Source organism: Oncorhynchus mykiss, chromosome 17 (genome assembly GCF_057628025.1).
Source record: "Oncorhynchus mykiss isolate SJ-2025 chromosome 17, ASM5762802v1, whole genome shotgun sequence".
Classification (NCBI taxonomy): Eukaryota; Metazoa; Chordata; class Actinopteri; order Salmoniformes; family Salmonidae; genus Oncorhynchus; species Oncorhynchus mykiss.
In genome coordinates, this window is record NC_143038.1 from 7443018 (window position 1) to 7466927 (window position 23910).

The window sequence follows — 23910 nt, forward strand, 5'->3', positions numbered from 1 at the left end:
TTTCTTGAAAAATATAATTTATAAATGCCTAGTTAGTTCAACTATTACAAAACTTGTTTCAATTAAGCTTTAAAGGGGAATAACAGACGGTTGACTCCTGTGACCTGAATTTGTGCATAACAGGTTGATTGTAGAAAGTTCTTGACAGATTTGAACTATTTGGCATCGTGTCCACCAATCAGGACTGTAGTTGCACAGGCATAAGCTACATGACATGAACAACAGTCCACTTTGCAGGCAAGACTGATTTCACGTTATTATGCCTACCCAATGAAAGTTTCAGTTTCTGGGTGAAAATAGTATCACCCCAGATGGGACTCGAACCCACAATCCCTGGCTTAGGAGGCCAGTGCCTTATCCATTAGGCCACTGGGGCTGTTCCGAATAGATGTGACGAAACCACTGTTTCAATGCCATGCGGTTGGCAATTTTTATTTGACGAATATGCACGTGAATGGGGTTAAATCCAGAGTCAATTTGCATTTCGACATCTGATCCTGACGTAAAAAGGATGAACAGCGTTGCTAGGCAACACACGCGTAATCCCCACACGGCAAGGAAATCACAGTCAGATGTTTCATTAGCTAGTGGCTAACGTTAGCTAGCTTGATGCTCTTCGTTCACCTTACTTATTCATGCTATTCTTTGATAACAATTTTAGACAGCGAAAAGAAAATGTGTATTTTCTTTTCGTATCTGTTTGTTCACTGTTAGCTAGCCAGCCAGCTATGCTAATTCTAGCTAGAAAAAAATCTAATAGTGCTAACGTGTAGCAAATTTACCACTAACGTTACCAAGTGTTGTTATCTAGCTATAATCAATTTCTCCAAGCTGAACAGTGACATAATGCAAGGGTAACTGCTGTGCCGTCATGGTAAGTCTTACAAGTTAGCCTACTAGTTGAGTAACATACTAGTTTGTTAGCTAAAAGTCTTGCTGTGTAGTTAACGTTAGCTAGTTAGCTTTTTAGATTAATCATTGTCGCTTGCCAGCTACCAGTCTATTTCACCTATCTGTGATATGTGACGAGGTTAATTTGAAAGTAATGGCAGGTAGCTAGTTTGACAGGATAAGTGCTACACTACATCTATTAAAACATGACCGTCTATCTTACCAAATGTGCAAATAGTGTTTGATTCCCGCTTTAGTAAACAAATTGCCAGCTGTCATGTCCACAATAAGGATTCTCTTCCTTGTCACATCCATCCAGATTCTGTCTCGGGTGAAGCCAGCAGTAGGTGGAGATTCTGCAGCTAGCGTCAGTGAGAAGAAGAAGAAAAACAAAGCCAAGAAGAGCCCTCGCCTGGAGGAATACCTCAACCAGAGAGACTACCTTGGGGCACAAACTCTGTTAGAGGTAGCCAGATAGGAACTCATGTAGCTAGCTGTCATGTGCAATCAGCAAATGAATGATGAGCAACTCTGTAATAAATGTGACAAGATATCATGCGATCTGTGAAAGTCCTGTGTCCTCTTAAGGTCTTTCTGTTTCCTTATTACAGTTGCATAGGTGTGTGTGTGTGAGCGTTGAGAAGGAGCGAGCGAGAGCACTGTGTCCTACTGTTGATGTGTTGCTTTGTCTTCCAGTTTCAGCGAGATGTTGGAGAAAAAGAGGAGCATGCAGACCTTTGGATTGGCTACTGTGCCTTTCACTTGGGGGATTACAAGAGAGCAATGGAGGTGTGTGTGTGTCTGTGCGTGCGTGCGTGTTTGTTCAGTCAAATTAATTATTGTCTGAAAAAAAGCCCTTTTTACAATACTCTATTTGACACATATGTCTATTTATATCCATGAAAGGAGTACAGGGCCTTGACACTCCGGTTAGAAGAACCAGGGGAGGTGTGGGTGTATCTGGCCTGCACTCAGTTTTTCCTGGGACTCTACAGAGAGGCAGAGGAGGCTGCAAACAAGGGTGAGTATTTAGCTAACATGTTTTGTAAATGTTCTGTTTTTCATCCTCCTGTTTCTATTTCTTGCCCTAGTCGATAAGGTGTTCCTCCTTTTTTCCTGTAGCTCCAAAGTGTGCACTTCAGAATCGCCTGCTCTTCCACCTGGCTCATAAGGTCAGAACTGTTACTTTTCTGAATTCTTTAATATGTTAACCATAATTGATTCACATTACTTTAATAAAAGATTTCAGTTGTTGTGTATATTACATTTGTTTTAGACCTATTTGATGACTGTATTATTTCATTCCAAGTCATCGTCTCATCACCATAGAGCTGATACCTATGCTGTCTGACAAAAACTATTTTACTAGTTCTTCAAAGTAATTAAGGCATACTTTTATGACTGCTGAATACCAATTATCAATCATAGATCATGTATTTTCAGGTAAAGATACGTCACGAAGCAACTGCTCTCTATCCCTCTCGATCACACGTTCTTCTCTCTCTTCTCTCCTTCTCAGACCAGACAAGTAGGCACGCAATGGATTATGGTCATTGTAGTTAATTACCACGTTTTCTTTGCTAAACTATGTTGAATATTGGCATTTTGGAAACTTACAACCCCTTACTACATCGTACAGTTTGTGCTTGATTTGATTTATCTGTAGAGAAACTGTGCATTGAGCACAAAATGTAATTAAAATAATTGAACCGGCATCGGTCAGTTAGTTGTTTAAAGATGTAAAAATAACCAACATTTCAGTTAATCGCTCAGCTCTCAATACTTATACTGAACAAAAATATAAATGCAACATGATAGGGGCGTGGATCCGAAAACCAGTCAGTATCTGGTGTGACCGCCATTTGCCTCGTGCTGCGTGACACATCTCCTTCGCATAGAGTTGATCAGGCTGTTGATTGTGTCCTGTGGAATGTTGTCTCACTCCTCATCAATGGCTGTGCGAAGTTGCTGGATATGGGCGAGAACTGGAACACGCTGTCGTACATGTCGATCCAGAGCATCACAGACATGCTCATTGGGTGACATATCTGGTGAGTATGCGGGCCATGGAAGAACTGGGACATTTTCAGCTTCCAGAAATTGTGTACAGATCCTTGCGACATGGGTCAATGCATTATCATGATGAAACATGAGGTGATGGCGGCGGATGAATAGCACAACAATGGGCCTCAGGATCTCGTCACGTCATCTCTGTGCATTAAAATTGCCATCGATAAAATGCAATTGTGTTCGTTGTCCGTAGCTTATGCCTGCCCATGCCATAACCCCACCGCCACCATGGGGCACTCTGTTCACAACATTGACATCAGCAAACCCCTCGCCCACACAACGGTTGTGAGGCCATTTGGACATACGGTCAAATTCTCTAAAATGATGTTGGAGGCGGCTTATGGTAGAGAAATTAACATTACATTTTCTGGCAACAGTTTGCCAATTACACGCTCCCTCAAACATTTTAGACATCTGTGGCATTGTGTTTTGTGACAAAACTGCACATTTCAGAGTGGACTTTTATTGTCCTCAGCACAAGGTGTACCTGTGTAATGATCATGCTGTTTAATCAGCTTCCTGATATGCCACACCTGTCAGGTGGGTGGATTGTGTTGGCAAAGGAGAAATGCTCACTAACCGGGATGTAAACAAATTTGCACAAAATTTGAGCAAAATAAGCTATTTGTTCGTATAGAAAATTTGGGGGATCTTTTATTTCAGCTCATGAAACATGTTTATACTTTTGTTCAGTGTACTTTTCTCTTTCTTTGTAATGCAACTGTATGCTACTGTGTAATAACAAAGCAATAGACAAACCAACCATGCCTTTCCTTTCTGTTCCCAGTTCAACGATGAGAAGAAGCTGATGGGTTTCCACCAGAACCTGGAGGATGTGACTGAGGACCAGCTGAGCCTGGCCTCCATCCACTACATGAGATCACACTATCAGGAGGCCATCGACATCTACAAACGCATCCTGCTACAGAATAGGTACTTATACTGGGCCATTCTCCCATGTCCCTTCATCAAAATCACTGATAGACAAGAGCATAGTCCCACAAATCCCTCATATGCCAGATTACAGTGGTCCCACTAGTACCAATAGGTATTGTGGATTGTCTGAATGAGTCAGTGTCAATTTTACTGTAAATTATTATATCTATATACAGTAAACATACCATAAGCCATACATTTAGGATGAAGTATTAGAAAATAGGAAGGACACATTTCCTTGTGTTGAGACCGAGACAAGAATATGGAGGGAGGCTATAGTTATTTTGCAGTGGAGGAAGATGCATTGGAGAAAGTGGAGAAAAGTGCATTATATTGGACGGTGCAGTCAAAAAGCAAGAGAGAAAGATGCACAAGGACTTCTATTCAAGAACGCAGTGTGAGCTATAGGACTAGCTATTGCGTGTTTTACCATATTTACCATATTTACATATTTATTTTAACCAGAGATTTCCTGGCTCTTAACGTGTACGTAGCGCTGTGCTACTACAAGTTGGACTACTATGATGTTTCCCAAGAGGTGTTGGCTGTGTATCTGCAGAGTATTCCTGAATCCACCATCGCTCTCAACCTCAAGGCCTGCAACCACTTCAGGCTGTACAATGGCAAGGCAGCTGAGGTAAAGCAACTCTGTATGCGTCTACGGTCAAAACAGACTGCCGTGCATCTACACGCGTAACAACCACAGTCGATGTTCATGCCTACACTTGTCATTGTACAGCAATAAATAATGTGGTTAAATTTGTTCTTTTCTCTCTCAGGCTGAGTTAAAGAACCTCATAGACATCTCCTCCTGCTCCTTTGAGTTTGCTAAGGAGCTTATCCGGCATAACCTGGTAACCCATTCCACCACCTCTGTTGTGTGACTGTGTTTGCAAGACAGTGACCCCATGCTCTATAACCTTTGACCTCTATCACCCCAGGTGGTGTTTCGTGGTGGGGAGGGGGCGTTGCAGGTGCTGCCCCCGTTGATTGATGTTATCTCTGAGGCTCGGTTGAACCTGGTCATCTACTACCTCAGACAAGGTGGGCCTTAGCCACTGGTGGTTGTCTTTGAATCCTAATCCTAACATTGAAACGTTGAATGGCTCTTTTATCATCAATAATGTGCATCTTTATGTTTCAGATGATGTTCAAGAGGCTTACACCCTCATAAAAGACTTGGAGCCAACCACACCACAGGTAGTAATAGTTTCACATTATCAGGTGTCATAAGCAGAGGAAGTCTCGTTGTTTAAAGACTAAAGCCTTAATAGCGTACATGCAGTGTCTTAACAAAATCCATTTCGTTAAGGAGTACATTTTGAAAGGAGTGGTGAATGCCGCTTTGGGTCAAGAAATTGGATCGGTGAGTAAGTGTTTGACAAACTACCCGAAAACCTCCTAGGACCACACAGTAGAAATGTCTGAGTAGATTAGGAATGTCTTATAAACCTGGTTAAGTAGATCGTCACTGAAATCTGACTGACTGACTGTCTCTATTGCCTCCTCCTCGTCCCTGCCTGTATCTCTGCTGCAGAGGGATCACCTGAAGATTGCTCAACAGTTCTTCCAGCTGGTCGGAGGCTCAGCCAGCGAATGCGGTAATGTGAATGAATGAATCTAAAGCGATTCAACCAAGAAGCTAGGAGTTAGCGTGTGTGTGTGTGTGTGTGTGTGTGTGTGTGTGTGTGTGTGTGTGTATCTGCGTTGGAGTGAGCATGTGCGTCTTTGTCTCACTGTCTGCATCTCACTCTCCTCAGACACGATACCTGGAAGACAGTGTATGGCTTCCTGTTTCTTCCTTCTGAGGCAGTTTGAAGACGTTCTCATCTACCTCAACTCAGTCAAGGTTTGCATGGCCCAAAACATGTAGCATACAGACCAATAGGACAGTACACCACTTAGGCATGTTTGCACACACATAATCTCTTTCTTTTTCTTTTTGCATTTGACTGCTTGACATATTTATGGATTGGTGTGGAATTAACATGTATACTTGGGGAAAGGAGGCAAGCATAATTTCTGTTTGTTTATTTTTGATTTGTCATTAACAGAGTTACTTCTATACCGAGGATACGTTCAATTTCAACTACGCCCAGGCCAAAGCTGCCTTGGGCAACTTCAAAGAAGCAGAGGAGGTACATACTGTCAACATAGAAATATGCATTACTGCTTGCATGAGTAGTGTATTGAATCAGTTCAAAGTTCATGTTGTAACATTCTTTTATATTGGACTCAGCTATTTCTGCTGATCCAGGGTGAGAAGATGAAGACTGACTATGTATACCTGAGCTGGCTGACTCGCTGCTGTATGTATCCAGTCTGAAATACATTATCCATTTGTTGTCAATACATTTTCAATACCTATACATCAATGCGATATTTACATACATGATCTAAGAAACTAAATATATTACTAACTTATTTAAATACATATATTATCTAAATAGTGTTGTCTCTCCTCTCGCTCAGACATCATGAACCAGAAAGGCCGACTAGCCTGGGAGCTGTATCTGAAGATGGGGGCTTCGCCAGACTCCTTCAGCCTCCTACAACTCATTGCCAATGACTGCTATCAGGTGAGGCTCACTACTATTCTCTCTACTAACTTAGTTTCCAGGCTAACCACAAGTCAGCAATGGCTTAATCTCCCACACCAGACTTCCTCCACAATAGACTGGGGACGAGATTAGCAAAGGCCAAGCTTTCTCAATATTCAATGCAATTAAATGTTGCTCTGTCTGTCTGCTTTCAGATGGGTCAGTTCTACTGGGCAGCCAAAGCGTTCGATTCTCTGGAGAAACTGGATCCCGACTCCAACTACTGGGAGGGCAAGAGAGGGGCTTGTGTCGGAATCTTCCAGCTCATACTGGCAGGCAGAGAGTCGAAGTAAGTATTGGCTAAGTTTCTTAGTCTTTAGTCCAATTTGGACTTATACTTATAGTCACCAACACATCAAATATGAAAATCTTGTCCTCCACAGAGATGTTTTGGTACATCAATTTGTGCCTTGTGTAATTTACATAGCACGGTAAAGTGTGACTTTTGTGATTCAAGCTCTTTCTTTTTAACTTTATTGACAACCGTTATGGTAATGTTATGAAAAAATTGCCATTGTACAATATGACCTGTTCCTAACTTCCCATCACTAATAACCATTGTCTGTGGTTCCACAGGGAAACCTTGAAGGAGGTGCTGCCCCTGTTGAGGAGCACACAGAACCCCCAGGTGGAGTACATTATCAGAGCTCTGAGGAAATGGGCCAAAGACAACAGGGTTCCTCTGACATAGCAATGTCATAACGTGCTTAACTCACATAATACACTTACTACATGTTGTTATTACATTATATATGTGGTTTACATGTGCATTTTTTATCAGACTCTTTTACTAGTGAAAAATCTACAAAATAACCTGTTCTCATGAGTCATGCACAATGTGTATTGATGCGCTTTATTGTACGAGTCACAATATTTATATCATGAAATACATGTTTTATTTGCAATGTATATAATTCTGTACAATCTTGCCAATCAATTGTATTGAAATGTGTATTTTGTATTACTCAAATGATGCTGATACAAGTATTAAACCGTATTCTCTTTATAAAGGGTTGTTGACCTTTTTCTCTATTGTTTGTTCTCTCTGCATTCAATAGTTCTGTCATGATGTCGTTTTTTTGTGGCCATACTGACACAAATACTGTAGGCATACATTTGAATGAAATAGTACATGTACTGTCTTTTGAAGTCCAAAATGCCCTATTGCTAATCAGCTTCTTCCTCATCTAAATTAAAGGAAGTAGTGTCTCTACAAAATAACTGAACACAAAACCCATCAATTTCAACAGGTGTCCACCAATGTTTGCTTGTGTTGCGTCATAGGTAACTCACAGAGCCACCCAACTGGCTTGTTTGGTTCCTTTTGGGATTTACTGTGAGTGTAGCTAGGTCATTGTGGAAAAACGCACAATTCAGCATTTCAGGACTGAATGGATGACATAAGAATGGCATCAAAACAGATGCCATCCATTTTCTATATTAGTGAGCAAAATGCATAAATTATTCTGGAGACATGATCTGATAAAATGTCCTTTCACAAAAGACATCTCCGTTAAGGTCATAATACTAGTGCCATCTTCAGATGTTCTTATTATCGCCTGTTGTGATAGGGGTGGGATTAAAATGGGGGCGAATGCGGTGATTGGCCATGATAACCGCCCTCGCTCACGCTCCTTCCGTTTTGTCGGTGCGCGCAGGCCCAGTGACCTCTCTCTGATATTTTATTTACTCCTGAAATCCAAGATGGCCACCTTGAATATCTCGATCCCATAGCAATTGAGGATGCAAGTAGGTACCGAAAAAACAACTTTTCCCCGACCATCTTATCCCCTGAAATTCAATTCGAATTGTGCGGATGACCCCCTTACATCTTATTAGCCACCAAATAGCCATTGCATTTTCGCGCAAACCCCTTCAATTTGCCAATTTGAAGTAGTTTCGCGAAGTAGCTCGCGCTGTCGCTGTCTGTCCGAAGCGAGGTTCAGACAGGCAGCACATCCAAATGGCCGAACCGAGAAAAGTACAATTTGTCACCCTCTCGGCCTTCGCTGCTGGATCAGCCACGGAGACTAGGAAACGCCGGTTGGAGGATGACGAGGCCGACATCGACTTGGATGTGGAATGCGAGGACGACACGAAAGCGTCCGGGGCAGATGGTAGCGGTGGGCTTTTCGGCAAAACTAGTAGTGACAAGGACAACGCTGAAGGAAAACGGATTACCGTGCGATTGAATCTATCTCTGTCCGAGCCCAGCGATCAATCGTCGGCCGAGTTTAACTACAGCGAACTCATCCAAAACATCCAGGTATGACTCCTGTTTGGCCAAGAAAGACATGGATCAACACCAGTTGATTTTATTAACTTGGTTAGTGGGGACTTGTTGTAAGATAGGATATGAAAGTGGGTGTATCTTGTCTTTCCACGGAATAGCGTGGTCGGTGGGAGGAAATTACTAGTCACGGACTTCACACAAAAGACCCTAACTCAGCCATTCATGAAGCCATTCACTCAAATCACTTGGTACTCAACTCGAACGGCACGTCAAGATTACAGTTGTAGGCACGCCTAATGCACATGCAGTGATAAAGGTTGTCTGGCGTTACCTGTTTCCTGTTCTTGTTAACTTGCCAACTCTCTTGTTAGTTTACACCAGTCATACAGCCATTAATATGGCACGTAGAATAAGTGCCCCAGTACAGTTGAGTTTAGCCTCCTATGGGTGACATATTGAAGATCAGTCAGGGCTGAATATATGGAGTAGGTTTGAAAGTACAAGGATGTATCCTAAATAAAGGGAGTTGTGCAAATATCGGTATTATATTACCAAGACACTCGGTGGTGTGTACAGACATCATTGCATGGTACAGTAGTTTACGCTTTTTTTGTTACATATTTGCATAGCGATTATGCTGAATATATAATACATTGTTCTCCAACTTGTACAAGTGATACTACTTTATAAACCAGCTGTAAATATAAATATAAATGCTTCCTCACCAATGCTATTTGGGCAATATGATTTCATGACAATATGCTTTACATCCAGTACAATAACAACACAATATTATTTGTGACTTTGTTCGTTGTTTTTTTATTGTGGGTAAGTCCATTTCTTTTACAGTACACTTTTCTTCACCCATTCCCCCCCTTTCTAGGCAAAAAAGATCACTCCTTCTCCAGCCCCGACTCAGACTCCAACTCCTTTTATCCTGCCTCCTGCCCTTGACCCTAGCGACCATTTCAACAATGACGAGAGAGAACGACTGCAGGTGGAGGCCCTGGCCAAGAAGTTTGAGAACAAATATGTATGTTCTTTTTTTGGAGCCGTGGTAAAACCTTGTGCTCTAATAACACCACTTATAAGATACACGTTTTAAGATTAGTTTGACTTTTTGTTATCTGGTTAATAGTTAGTTGTATCAAGTTTTAAGCCTGTTATATCTGGTTATAAGCCATGTTTTTCTCGTTTCTGACTACTGGTTATACAGTATGTAGATGTGAAAGTATGTATCGCCTGTGACACAGGGCAATGCGAATGCAGCAGGAAAGAGGAAGAGGAAGGATAGAATGCAGGATCTGATTGACATCGGCTTCGGCTACGACGAGACCGACCCTTTCATTGACAACTCAGAGGCTGTAAGTATCCCTTTATTTTTTACCTTCTACACCCCTTCATGTGGAGAAGGCATGTTAGGCTGTATTATAGGTGGAGAAAACAGGAATCTGCTCGATTCTGGCAAACTCCTCTCTGGAGTTTCGCTTCCTGTTTGGAGCAGGCTTAAGACTGTCAATCCGCTGTACTGCAGCGCCAGCTGTGCCATCAGAGACTCTGGGTTCGCACCCAGGCTCTGTCGTAACCGGCCGCGACCGGGAGGTCCGTGGGGCGACGCACAATTGGCCTAGCGTCGCCCGGGTTAGGGAGGGTTTGGTCGGTAGCGGTGTCCTTGTCTCATCGCGCACCAGCGACTCCTGTGGCGGGCTGGGCGAGATGCGCACTAACCAAGGTTGCCAGGTGCACAGTGTTTCCTCCGACACATTGGTGCGGCTGGCTTCCGGGTTGGATGCACGCTGTGTTAAGAAGCAGTGCGGCTTGGTTGGGTTGTGTATCGGAGGACGCATGACTTTCAACCTTCGTCTCTCCCGAGCCCGTACGGGAGTTGTAGCGATGAGACAAGATAGTAGCTACTAAAACAATTGGATACCACGAAATTGGGGAGAAAAAGGGGTAAAAAAAAAAAAAAAGATTGTCAATCAACCACAGCACCACAGTGACATGTTGTTGTTTTTTGTTGTTGTCAGAGACTCATTGAAGTTACTCTGTGTTCTGCGTCTATGCTCTCTCCTGTGTGCTATGAATGTAACAGCTGCCATTTTGTTTTCTGTGACAGTATGACGAGCTGGTCCCGGCCTCCCTGACTACCAAGCTGGGAGGGTTCTACATCAACACGGGCACGTTGCAGTTCAGAGCTGCTTCCGAGTCCGAGGGAGAGGATGGGGGCAAGGATGTCAAACCCAGAGTAAGGATGGGATACTGGCATGACGTATTGTATACAGTGAAATTACACTATATTAGTCAGCTGGGGTCAATTCCATTTCAGTGATATCAATTCAGGAAGTAAACAGAAATTCTCATTCATTCAAAATCAATGAGAAAATCCATGAATTTTTGTTTACTTACTGAACTGATGAGAATAATTGACCCCATCCCTGATAGGAGTATGACAAACCTGCTTTATTTGTGTTTATCCAACTGGTTTTGGTTTTTCATGAGTTGTGTCTGTGCCTTCCGGTGGTAGCAGGAGCTGAAGGATGGCGAGGAGCAAGTGATCAAGAGACGAAGGAGGAAAGAAGGAAACAATTTGGAGGAGAAGAAACCCCGGAAGAACAGAGTGCCCAAACCAGGGTGAGATGATAGGATAATGGGATGGATAAATCGCTGCTTCTTGTGCCTGTCAGGCATGTCTGTACCTTCACAGATTACAATTTCAGATAGAATGGTTGTTGAATAATTTGGATGATTTTGTTCTTGCTGTAAGAGCAAATCATCTAAGGGGACATTGCGGTTCTATGCATATTTCTCAAATAGAACTGAGCACATTGCAAGAACCATTCCTCAAAATGTCTTGTAATGGTTTTTGATTCAGTTTTTATACCTCCCCGCGTCAAACCCTATCAAATGTGTACTGAAATTGAAATGTGTGCACTTCAGCATAGAATACAATAGACAAATTCATCATATTTTTGTTCATTCCTACCCATGTACAGATATGTCTGGCTATGACATGATACAATGTGATGCTCTCTCTGAATGGCTCGTGGGCTTGTGTGACAGGCCAAGTGTCCTTAACAAAGGCTCCATTAGCTACGCTCTGATAGGCTGATCACTCCGCTGCCATAAATACTCCTATTCCCAGAAATAGACCAGCAGATATTACGAGACTGTTTTTTTCCCTTGTATCATATTGAAAATACATTGCCTTGCTTATAGGTTTCTTGTCTTTGAGATTACACATCAGAATATCCCTCAATATTTTCTCTCTCCTTTCTCTTTCTTCCTTTTCTCTTCGCACTCTTTCCCCTCTTCACCCCTCTCTCTTGTCTTTCTGACCCAGGGTGTCGTCTCTGATGAACATCCACCGGCCAGAGAAGAAGAAGAGGAAGAAGCTGATGAAGGACTCCTTGTGCTTGGCAGCCATGTTGCGCCGCTTCACCCGGGAGAAGCAGGAGATGAGGAAGATGAACCCCACCGCGCCGCACCCCGGCATGGGTAGCTCCGTGGCCAACGCCCCGCGAGCCAACCACCTGCTGGCTAACTCCCACCTGCACGCTAACGCGGCTAACAACGACGTCTCATTGGCCGAGCTCACCGCGGACCCCACCATGATGTCACTGCTGGGCTCGGCAAATGAGAAGGAGCTTCAGGATCTTCTGGGTGACCTGGACTTCAGCCTTCTGGACAGTTCGGCTAATCCGCACGTGGCCACGCCCGGGAGAGAGAATGGCCTGATGGGAATTGGAGTTTCAGCGCCAAAGCCGAGTGGGGGCGGGTTAGGGAGGGGGCTGGGGGTTTCAGGGGGTCTCCTACACCCACCTCCGCTCCCTGACGGCCTGCCTGCTCCCCTCATCAAGCGCATCGAGGACTTACGGGCGGTAGGTCTCACTGATGAGTCTCACTGATGAGTCTCACTGATGAGTCTCACTGATGAGGCTTTTCCAGTTTATCATAGGTTTATTTATTTGGTTATTTAATGTTTATGTGAACATCCCTTGATTTAATTGTTGAGTAACTTCCTGGAATTTTGTACAGTTGAAATGTGTGGCAGCCATTTTCTTAAACCATGACGATATCACTTAAAATAGTGTTTCAGTTCTTGGACGATTTGTAATGCATTTCTTGACAGGCTGATAAAAATGCAAAGAGAGGTTAGAGAGGAGCAGAGCAGAAAGGAAGAGCGGATGAGAGCAAAACACATGAAAGAAAGGTAGACTAGCAACAGACAACTGGTGGCCAAAAGGGAGAGAGAAGAAAGAGAGAGTGACAAATCGAGGATGAGCAAAAACTGGCAAGATGCGGATGCAGCCATTTTGATAACTGACACGGAAGGCTTATTTTTGCTTTTGTGCATCTTTCCATGGAAGACAGTATGCTCACCAACCTCCTTTCTTCACAGGCCTCTCGTCAGTTTGATCAAGAGGGAAGGAAGAAATTCTTCACCCTGGATATGAATAACATCCTACTGGAGTGAGTTTGTCATTCTTTTGACACGTTGTACATCTCTCTCCGTCTCCACCCTGAATGTGTCATACTGCTGATATTGGAGTCGATTCTTCATCTCTTTCCCTGTCTTTTTCACCCCCACTCTGTTCCACATTCTTCCCAACATCCTTCTCTCTCGCTCAAATTGTTTTATTCTTTGTCGTCTCTCCTTTATCCCTTTTCCTTGCTTACCATCTTTCTCTCTCCATCCCCCCTTTCTCTCACTCCTGTTACTTCCCTCTGTCGCTCCTCTCCCTTCCCTCCACTCTCTCCTCCCCCAGTATTGAGCTGCAGGTGCAGGAGCAGCCGATGGGGCTCCGCGGGGAGGTGTATTCTCACCTGGAGGCCTTTGTGCCCTGCAATAAGGAGGCCCTGCTCAAACGCCTCAAGAAGCTTAGCCTCAACATCCAGGACGACCGTCTGCGTACGCCCCTGTTGAAGCTGAAGCTGGCTGTGTGCAGTGTGATGCCCGAGCAGATCCAACGATACAACTTGGACTGCATGGTCAAGGCTGCCAAGTAAGAAGACTACAATACTCCATAGTGTACTGCAGCCAAACTCAACAGGCGGACCGCGGTCCGGATGCGGACCCAGAAGGTGGTCAATACGGACCGCGGCTCCCGACTTTACATTTGGTATTGCATTGGGCAGTTTGTCATCCCCTGACAGAGAGCCATTTTGATTTAGTACCTGTCAGAAATGTCCAGTTGATCAAATAGCCCATGTTAGGTATATGGGTACGCCCAGGGGCCTCGACCCCCAGCGGGCCCCCATTTGATTTTGTTGAGTCATTCACTCAGGTATCATATGGTAAAATGTGTAGAAATGCAGGAAATTAGCTTTAAAACGGCAAAACATTTCTCCACCAACAAGAAGGATGTGAACAATTTGAACAGTTTGTAGTTGTTGGAAGGGGCGTTGTTACTACGCCAATAAATGACTAAATTCATCCTGACTTTTGCCACCTAGGTAATTTGTATGACCGGACCTTCTTAAATAGTTGAGTACCCCTGGTATACTGTAATGCCATATCGCTAATCCATAATGGTTGTTAGGTTATTTGTAGTGCTCCACTCTGCCTGTGTTCTTCACTGCTTTCATTTATATGCGTCTCTGCCTCTGCGGGAATATATTGAGGTTGGTAGAATATGTTGGTTCTGAGATGTGTGTGTGTTGGACCCTAGCAGGCAGCAGCCCGGCGAGGGAGAGAAGAACGGATCAGAGGAGGAGGACGAGGGGAAGCCGGGGAAGAGGATGATGGGCCCACGGAAGAAGTTTGTCTGGGACGACAAGCTCAGGTAATGGCCCATCCACTGCCCTCAATCAGATCTAATTTATTTGTCAGTTGTCACAAAGTGCTTTTATAGTAATCCGGCCTAGACACTAAAGTGAAATTCTCGAGCAAAGTCATAGAGAAAATGGCTGATTTGAAAATATAAAAGATTAGTAAGCTTTCTTCATTTGTGTGTGTGTGTGTGTGTGTGTGTGTGTGTGTGTGCGTGTGTACGTGTGTGTAGGTCGCTGCTGTGTAACCTGGTGCGTGTGAAGTTGAGCTGCTATGAACTGGAGTCGTCTCAGTGCTCTCTCTCCGTGGAGGATTACCTCAAGGCCTTCATGGAGAACGAGGTCAAACCACTGTGGCCCAAGGGCTGGATGCAGGCCAGGATGCTGTTCAAGGAGAGCCGTGTTGTACACAGTCACCTCACTGTCAACATGTAAGTTATCTCAACTGTAGTTGGACCTTATAAATAAGTTGGCTTTATAATGGCAATTATACCTTTTATTGTATATATGCCTGATTGACAGATCAAATACAATATTATTGGTCGCATACACATATTTCGCAGATGTTATTGCGGGCGGAGCGAAATGCATGTGTTCCCAGCTCCAACAGTGCAGTAATATCTAACAGCGCACAACAATACACACAAATCTAAAAAGTAAAAGAATGGGATTTAGAAATATTAGGACGAGTAATGTCGGGGTCCATAGTATAAATATACAGTGCCTTCGGAAAGTATTCAGACCCCTTGACTGTTGTTGCGTTACAGCCTTATTCTAAAATTGATGAAATACATGTTTTTCCTCATCAATCTACACACAATACCCCATAATAGCAAAGCCTAAACAGGTTTTTAGAAATTTTAGCAAATGTATTAAAAATAGAAAAACAGAAATACCTTATTTACATAAGTATTCAGACCCTTTACTATGAGACTTGAAATTGAGTTCAGGTGGATCCTGTTTCCATTGATCATCTTTGATCTTTCTACAACTTGGTTGGAGTCCACCTGTGGTAAATTCTATTGATTGGACATGATTTGGAAAGGCAAAGTTGACACTACATGTCAGAGCAAAAACCAAGCGTTGAAGTCTAAGGAATTGTCCGTAGAGCTCCGAGACAGGATTTTGTCGAGGCACAGATCTGGAGAAGGGTACCAAAAAATGTCTGAAGCATTGAAGATCCACAAGAACACAGTGGCCTCCATCATTCTTAAATGGAAGAAGTTTGGAACCACCAAGTTTCTTCCTAGGGCTGGCCGCCAGACCAAACTGAGCAGTCAGGGGAAAATGACTTTGGTCAGGGAGGTGTTCCTCTATGGAGATGGGAGAACCTTCTAGAAGGACAACCATCTCTGCAGCACTCCACCAATCAGGCCTTTATGTTAGAGTGGCCAGACGGAAGCCACGCCTCAGTAAAAGTCACATGACCACCCGCTTGGAGCTTGCCAAAAGGCACCTAAAGACTCTCAGACCATGAGAAACAAGATTCTCTGGTCTGATGAAAGAAAGATTTAATTATTTGGCCTGAATGCCAAGTATCACATCTGGAGGAAACCTGGCACATTCCCTACGGAGAAGCCTGGTGGTGGCAGCATCATGCTGTGGGAATATTTTTAAGCGGCAGGAACTGGGAGACTACTCAGGATCAAGGGAAAGATGAACGGAGCAAAGAGATCCTTGAAGAAAACCTGCTCCAGAGCGCTGAGGACCTCAGACTGGGGCGAAGGTTCACCTTCCAACAGGATACGCAGCGAAGAATGGGAGCTCCACAAATACAGGTGTGCCAAGCTTCTAGTGTTATACCCAAGAAGACTTGAGTCTGTAATCGCTGCCAAAGGTGCTTCAACAAAGCACTGAGTAAAGGTTCTGAATACTTATGTAAACGTTATTTCCGTTTCCCTGTTGTTGCTTTATGATAATGGGGTAGATTGATGAGGGGAAAAAAACAATATAGAAACACACACACACACACACACACACACACACACACACACACACACACACACACACACACAGTATGTGATGGGATGTATAGACTATATGGATAGAAGATGTACAGAATATCTGAATAAACAGATGATTGATTGACAGATGGATTAGCATTCCTGTGCAGATGTTAACTTAACACACCATTGGTTTCTCTGTCCAGGGCCAAGAAAAGGATGGTCCCCACCCCCAGGGCTAAAGCAAAGGTCAGTGAAATCTCTTCACTCTCAACTGACGTTTGTAACCTTTTCTACAAGATGGTTATTTGGTATTACTTGCGGTGCCATGTGTTCTGATGCGAGTCCAATGCAAACCTTTGTCCTATCCCTGTGTTCCAGGAGGGCCAATGGATCCAGCAGAGGCCCAATCTCCCCACCGCCACCACCCCTTCTCTCCCCCACGTCCCCTCCACCCCCTCCGTCATCCAGGCCCGAGGGACCTCCTCGTCCCCCTTGGAGCCCATCTGCCTGTCCGACTCGCTGGACGAGGACCTCCGCGCCCCCTCCCTGGATTCCGTCTCCCACGCCCTCGCCTTCCTCAGCCAAGCCGCCAAGGGCCTGGGTCCCCACGGCAGCGTCACTGACCTCACCCTCACCTCCCCCCTCTCTCCTCCGCCTCTCCAGATCCCCAACTCCTCCCCCCCCTCCATCACCCCTCACTACTCCCCCTCGTCTTCCCTACTCACCTCACATTCTCTTTCCAAGATAAACGCCAACTCGTCGACAACGGTGACGATGCCATCGATGGCCAACATTAAGACCACACTATCTACCTCTCCCTCCACTTCCACGGCGTCGTCGGCTCGCATGCAGCTCGCGGGGGCCACGTTGGTGTCTCGTGGCGCCGACGGAGTGTACGGCGTGATGAAAGGGGCAGGCTCTATGGGACAGACTCAGAGACACAATGTTAGCATGGCGACCTCCACTCACAGGCAAGGGGGCATGACTGGAGGGAGTAAGCTCCACCCACCGTCGTCCCCCTCCCCGCCCACCAAGCAGCGTCCCCCTCCCACAGCCTCTCCGCTCCTGCCCCCCCATCAGAAGGTCGCCCTGGGCATGGGGGTGGCAATACCAGGACTGGGGAAGAGCAGTGTCAAAGCCAACAGCAGTAGTAATGGCAGTGCCATGATGAGCAACATGCCCTCCTCCTCCCCTCAGTCCCGTGCCACCAACTCCCACTCACACCCCCAACAGCTCAACTCCAAGAGCCCCCAGCAGCTCAACTCTAAGAGCCCCCAGCAACCCTCCTACCTCACCTCCACGGTGGGCTCCTCACCCTCCCAGTCCCCCTCCCACCACCAGGGAAAATCCAAGCCCCACCACCAGTCCAACTTCATCACCCCCATGCAGGCAACCCTCACCAAGTCCTCCCACAGCAACAACTCCTCCCCCATCATTAAGCTCACCCCTCGCCCCCCTGCCCCCACCCCTCCTCCCATCTCCTCCCCTTCCTCCTCCTCTTCCAACCTCCTCTCTCACTCTCAAATGATCTCCAGCCCTCTCCAGTACCAGTCCCCCAAGACTGCCGGTTTCCGCCCCCCATTTAGTGTCCAAGGTGGGGGTCAGGTGAAGTCGGGCCAGGGCAGTTATAGCTTCGCGGGGAGCCAGAAGGCTCCGTCTGTCATTAGCAGTAGTAGCGTTAGCAGCGCTACCTCCAACAGCAGCCCCATGCGCATGTCGCCCGTCACCAGTCGCCCGGACAACAGCCCCTCCCCCTCCGGCACGATCTCGACCAATCACGGTCAGAGACAGAGGGCCGTGGGCGGATCCAAGGCTGTAGGCAGTCGGGTGCCCACGTCAACCATGGCCACACCCTCCGTCACCTCACACCTGACGCAGGTGAGTCAGCCAATCACAGGCGACCAGAAAAAGTGTCAAGAAGAGTGAAAAACAGGATCAAGAGAAGCACCTTTTAGATACTGACTGCATTTGTCTCGCTAGAGTTTTGAGCATGTTCTGCAAAGACTTGGCCAAGTTGTCAGAACAGAAGAGAAGGGAAAATTGTGTCAGGCACTTCACATGTCACCTGATCCCTTCTCTCTCTCTCTCTCTTCCCCCCCAGGTGTCAGCTGGCAGTCCCCTCCTGGGCGGGCCACTTGGCTTTGGGATGTTGGGGGGGCTGGTGCCCGTCTCGCTGCCCTTCCAGTTCCCCTCGCTGCTCAACTTCACTCCTCCTGGAGCCCCGGGGGTCAGCGGCCTGGGCACGGGCGCCAACTCAGGATACAGCCTCTCACAGAGCGACTTAATGGGTGAGTAATTGGCAACTGGTGCCCACCTGGCAGTGGCTCCACAAGACTGATCTTTCAAAGCACGCAAATGTATAGGATCAAAAATAAAGCATTAGTTCTCTACGGTTCAGTAGAACTTTTAGGGCTCTTAATACCACAGAAAAAGTCTCTACTGTACATCATGATGTGATAAACGTCTTAAAATAATTTGCTACTTCATTAGTATGACATTTTATTGGATGGATTTGATCAAATGACAAAGAAAATCAGTGTTTATTAAGATGGCAAAATATATGGAGCCGCAGTTAGATTTGTTTGTGGTCCCTTGAGATTCATCTAGTCTTAAGTTTGTGTTACTCATGGTCAGTGTTGTGGTGTGCAGTGTGTGTGTGTGTGTGTGTGCGTGCTGTGGATCCATACTGAAGTATAACCAGCTCTAATGTGCCTCTGCTGCAGGTTTCTTACTGTAACTCTTGTCCTGCCTGTCTCGTTTTCTCATCCAATCCCTCACTCCTTCTCCCCCTCCGTCCATCATTCATCCATCCATCCATCATCCATCCATCCTCTCCTTCCTTCACTCCTGTGTTCTTTAATCCCCATTTTATCTGCCTTCACTTTCTGATTTGATGCTTTCCTTCAATTCTACTTTCATCTTTTAATGTTCCGTTTCTCACCTTTATTCTCCTCAACCCCTTCCCCCTCTCCATTCTTCTTCTCGTCTGTCCACCCCTCCCTCCATCTCTCCTCAGATCTGTATAAGAGTCTCCAGTCAGGGTCACAGGCTGCTCTACCTCCTCACTTGCAGCTTGCTTTCTCAGGTAAACTTCACACCTCCTCCTCCCGTACTTCTCTCCTCCTCCCTTACCTCCCTCCTCCTCTACCTCCCTCCCTCCTCTTCCCTTCCCCCACTTGTGTTGTCATTCCCCGCGTCATGTTGATATCGCTCACTCGCTGTTTGGCTGTAAAGTCTTCTTTCCCAACCTGTCTGCCTGCTCCAGTGTTAGTGGTGATCTGCATGCCTAGGTTAACACTAGAGGCACGTGTCTTGTCTGTCGATGAAGAATACCCTCCCTGTGTGTTGGGTATGTTTCTGCATCTTCATGTATTATTATTTTACCCCCCCCTCCTCCTCAGATGCGAACCAAAGCCAGGGTGGCGACATGAAGAGGAAGTCCCACTGACCAATAGAGACGGACAGAGACATCCACTAGGATCACTTTGATTGGACAGATGGACATAATGATGTAATAATACAGGGGGGTGGAGCCTTCTTCCCTCAATATGGACCTGAATAATCAATTCCCCCTCACCATGACGATTTCTGAATTTAATTGAACTGTATTTTTATTATTACTGGATTTAAAATGGACCTCGGGTGAATGATAAATGAAACTTTTTTTCCTTACATTTTTTTTTCGTGTCAACATGTTTACATGACCGACCTTTATCACTGTGGAATGAGGACAGGGTCGTATTCATTAGGCTCCAAACGTAGAAAAATAAATACAGAAACAAGGACGGACTGCCTGAACACTCGTTTTCGAAAAAGTGTTTTGCTATGTTGTGTCGATCCGGTCGTTTGGCGCGGTCTGTTTTACGGACCACCCCGCCAGTGACGGTCTGATCGATGACATTTTCGCTCGATTCTACATGTAGAATCCGTTTGCAAATTACGGCTGGCACTCTGTTCAGAGGTGCTAAGTACTCTCGGCCTGCAAACGCTACCAGTGTGTCCGTTCCTTAATGAAAACCACCCAGGAGAGGGAGCACGCTGTTAGCAAAGTCATTTAATTTGAATTTAAGTCTGTTTATATTTTTTCTCGTCTAAAGCAGATTTGAGTGTATATTATTTTTTGGTCATTGTCTTGACTGTCTGAGAAAGGTAGTTGTTAACTTGTCTCCGATGTGAGATGGTGTGTCCATTGAGTTGTATTGTTTTAAAGTCTCCTCTGCTCCCCACAACTGACTGTTAAGGGTTAAGGTAGTATAGCTAATATAGATATTGATAAATTATTTGTAATTTACACAGGGATAAAAACAACAATATTTAGAGGGGTGTGTGTGTGTGTGTGTGTGTGTGTGTGTGTGTGTGTGTGTGTGTGTGTGTGTGTGTGTGTGTGTGTGTGTGTGTGTGTGTGTGTGTGTGTGTGTGTGTGTGTGTGTGTGTGTGTGTACGTACACACAACCTACATATATTATTATATATTGTATTTTCTTTCCAGGTCGGTCTGTGCTGTGTGTGTGCAAATTGCATACCCTCTTTTCTCTGTTGTGTGTGTGTTTGAGAGAGTGAATATTCCCCTCTCTTGCTCAGCGTGTCTTTGGTGCTGTATAATCACACTGGACCTTTTCTGGAGAAAAAACTTGAACTGTAAAAGCTAGACTCCTCTTGGAGGGTGAGAGAGGGGACAAAGATGCCAGATTGTAGCCTACTTGAACTTTTTTTAAAATTGTAATTAATTTGCTTTGTAAAAAAAAAAACGCTTATCAACTCAAACACACTCAATATGACAAAACGCCTTAGGTTGTAAGTTTCATTAAAGAACTATGCAGGACTATAAATGCTTCAATGCAAAAGTGCAAGTCGTTGCTTGGCTTTCAACCTCTTACTCAGCTGTCAATGTATTTCTGGGAGTTGTGAATGTTTGTGTGTACGTATGTCTGAGTCCTTTTCCCATCTAAAGAACTCTCCCTTCTCACCTACTGAATACCTCTCTAGAAACTGTTCTTCCTTACTCTCTTCCTATATCTGGGAAGATCTCAATAGCATACTCCTCACTTCCTCTCTCCTAGTCGTCTTCTCAAAACCCATTGGGGGAGAAGGTCAGAGGGGAGGGACCTCTGGCTTTCTTGCCTCTGTCCATCTCTTATCATCCTTCCTTCCAATGTCAGTATGAATGTCGACCAACTGCACCAAGAATGGCGCCAAAGATGAGTTTCCTAGCATATAGATGGGGTGCCTTGGTCAGTGTGTGTGTTTTCCTATCATTCTCTTTGAAATGTACCCATGAGTGTTTGTCTGTCTGTGGTCTGTCAGGATGTCATGGTGAAAAGTTGTTTTTTCTGTGACTGGAGCAGGTGACATTTTAAAGCTTTTGGGGCGAGGGGTAAAGATTACATTTCATGGTAACTGGTTACTTAATTCGGTCTCTTTTGTAGATGATTTTTGTGTGTTGATTTATGGAATAAAATACAGTTGGTTTTCAATAGGTCCTGATTCATTTCTTTGTCCCTGTCTTCTGTCCTCCATTGTGATCGATGTCTTTCAAAAGAACACTTCTAGTTCTGAAGGTAGGGCACAACTACACTCTCGAGACACCTGTTAGAGGAAGCTCTATTCAATCCGTATTGTAGGGCACAACTACACTCTCGAGACACCTGTTAGAGGAAGCTCTATTCAATCTGTATTGTAGGGCACAACTACACTCGAGACACCTGTTAAAGGAAGCTCTATTCAATCTGTATTGTAGGGCACAACTACACTCTCGAGACACCTGTTAGAGGAAGCTCTATTCAATCTGTATTGTAGGGCACAACTACACTCTCGAGACACCTGTTAGAGGAAGCTCTATTCAATCCGTATTGTAGGGCACAACTACACTCTCGAGACACCTGTTAGAGGAAGCTCTATTCAATCTGTATTGTAGGGCACAACTACACTCTCGAGACACCTGTTAAAGGAAGCTCTATTCAATCCGTATTGTAGGGCACAACTACACTCTCGAGACACCTGTTAAAGGAAGCTCTATTCAATCCGTATTGTAGGGCACAACTACACTCTCGAGACACCTGTTAAAGGAAGCTCTATTCAATCCGTATTGTAGGGCACAACTACACTCTCGAGACACCTGTTAGAGGAAGCTCTATTCAATCCGTATTGTAGGGCACAACTACACTCAAGACACCTGTTAAAGGAAGCTCTATTCAATCTGTATTGTAGGGCACAACTACACTCTCGAGACACCTGTTAGAGGAAGCTCTATTCAATCTGTATTGTAGGGCACAACTACACTCGAGACACCTGTTAAAGGAAGCTCTATTCAATCCGTATTGTAGGGCACAACTACACTCTCGAGACACCTGTTAAAGGAAGCTCTATTCAATCCGTATTGTAGGGCACAACTACACTCTCGAGACACCTGTTAGAGGAAGCTCTATTCAATCCGTATTGTAGGGCACAACTACACTCTCGAGACACCTGTTAAAGGAAGCTCTATTCAATCCGTATTGTAGGGCACAACTACACTCTCGAGACACCTGTTAAAGGAAGCTCTATTCAATCTGTATTGTAGGGCACAACTACACTCAAGACACCTGTTAAAGGAAGCTCTATTCAATCTGTATTGTAGGGCACAACTACACTCTCGAGACACCTGTTAGAGGAAGCTCTATTCAATCTGTATTGTAGGGCACAACTACACTCGAGACACCTGTTAAAGGAAGCTCTATTCAATCCGTATTGTAGGGCACAACTACACTCTCGAGACACCTGTTAAAGGAAGCTCTATTCAATCCGTATTGTAGGGCACAACTACACTCTCGAGACACCTGTTAGAGGAAGCTCTATTCAATCCGTATTGTAGGGCACAACTACACTCTCGAGACACCTGTTAAAGGAAGCTCTATTCAATCCGTATTGTAGGGCACAACTACACTCTCGAGACACCTGTTAAAGGAAGCTCTATTCAATCTGTATTGTAGGGCACAACTACACTCTCGAGACACCTGTTAAAGGAAGCTCTATTCAATCCGTATTGTAGGGCACAACTACACTCTCGAGACACCTGTTAGAGGAAGCTCTATTCAATCCGTATTGTAGGGCACAACTACACTCTCGAGACACCTGTTAGAGGAAGCTCTATTCAATCTGTATTGTAGGGCACAACTACACTCTCGAGACACCTGTTAGAGGAAGCTCTATTCAATCCGTATTGTAGGGCACAACTACACTCTCGAGACACCTGTTAAAGGAAGCTCTATTCAATCCGTATTGTAGGGCACAACTACACTCGAGACACCTGTTAAAGGAAGCTCTATTCAATCTGTATTGTAGGGCACAACTACACTCCGAGACACCTGTTAAAGGAAGCTCTATTCAATCCGTATTGTGGAAGTTCATTTAAAGACAATGTTCCTGCCTTAAAGGTAATTTCCAATTGCTAGCTCAATCAGAATTTACCTTAACATTTCTAGTGTGC

General features: G+C 44.9%; 2 protein-coding genes and 1 non-coding gene across 6 annotated transcripts; 2 read left to right on the forward strand and 1 right to left on the reverse strand.

The window, feature by feature from the left end:
- Positions 1-303: 303 nt before the first annotated feature.
- trnar-ccu (transfer RNA arginine (anticodon CCU)) lies at positions 304-376 on the reverse strand. The gene has a single exon. It is a non-coding gene; the product is annotated as a tRNA-Arg (tRNA).
- LOC110493545 (intraflagellar transport protein 56) lies at positions 349-7507 on the forward strand. The gene is made up of 18 exons (XM_021567885.3): positions 349-874; positions 1211-1357; positions 1588-1680; positions 1798-1912; positions 2014-2063; positions 3749-3894; positions 4363-4534; positions 4677-4751; positions 4839-4941; positions 5042-5097; positions 5210-5263; positions 5435-5498; positions 5658-5746; positions 5952-6035; positions 6137-6206; positions 6370-6476; positions 6653-6786; positions 7074-7507. The coding sequence occupies exons 1-18, from the start codon at positions 872-874 to the stop codon at positions 7186-7188; spliced, it is 1677 nt and encodes a 558-aa protein (XP_021423560.3). The 5' UTR covers positions 349-871; the 3' UTR covers positions 7189-7507.
- A 634-nt stretch (positions 7508-8141) lies between these two features.
- LOC110493543 (ubinuclein-2) lies at positions 8142-21921 on the forward strand. 4 transcript variants are annotated; one of them, XM_036949475.2, is made up of 15 exons: positions 8142-8763; positions 9614-9763; positions 9984-10094; positions 10847-10975; positions 11255-11361; positions 12071-12608; positions 13130-13200; positions 13497-13733; positions 14400-14513; positions 14733-14930; positions 16649-16691; positions 16824-18323; positions 18547-18733; positions 19462-19530; positions 19847-21921. In XM_036949475.2, the coding sequence occupies exons 1-15, from the start codon at positions 8461-8463 to the stop codon at positions 19891-19893; spliced, it is 3804 nt and encodes a 1267-aa protein (XP_036805370.2). In that variant the 5' UTR covers positions 8142-8460; the 3' UTR covers positions 19894-21921. The 4 variants fall into 4 exon arrangements, with proteins under 4 accessions (XP_036805370.2, XP_036805372.2, XP_036805371.2 ...); XM_036949476.2 differs by having other exon boundaries at positions 8167-8763; positions 11258-11361; XM_036949477.2 differs by lacking the exon at positions 19462-19530.
- Positions 21922-23910: the final 1989 nt, after the last annotated feature.

Excerpts from the sequence above, each read along its gene's own strand:
- LOC110493545 (XM_021567885.3), top strand. Across the intron at positions 1,358-1,587 it reads GGGCACAAACTCTGTTAGAG|TTTCAGCGAGATGTTGGAGA; the intron begins GTAGCCAGATAG and ends TTTGTCTTCCAG. Across the intron at positions 6,787-7,073 it reads CTGGCAGGCAGAGAGTCGAA|GGAAACCTTGAAGGAGGTGC; the intron begins GTAAGTATTGGC and ends GTGGTTCCACAG.
- LOC110493543 (XM_036949475.2), top strand. The coding sequence starts at position 8,461 with ATGGCCGAACCGAGAAAAGTACAATTTGTCACCCTCTCGGCCTTCGCT. Across the intron at positions 9,764-9,983 it reads AGAAGTTTGAGAACAAATAT|GGCAATGCGAATGCAGCAGG; the intron begins GTATGTTCTTTT and ends CCTGTGACACAG. Across the intron at positions 19,531-19,846 it reads CTTGCAGCTTGCTTTCTCAG|ATGCGAACCAAAGCCAGGGT; the intron begins GTAAACTTCACA and ends CCTCCTCCTCAG.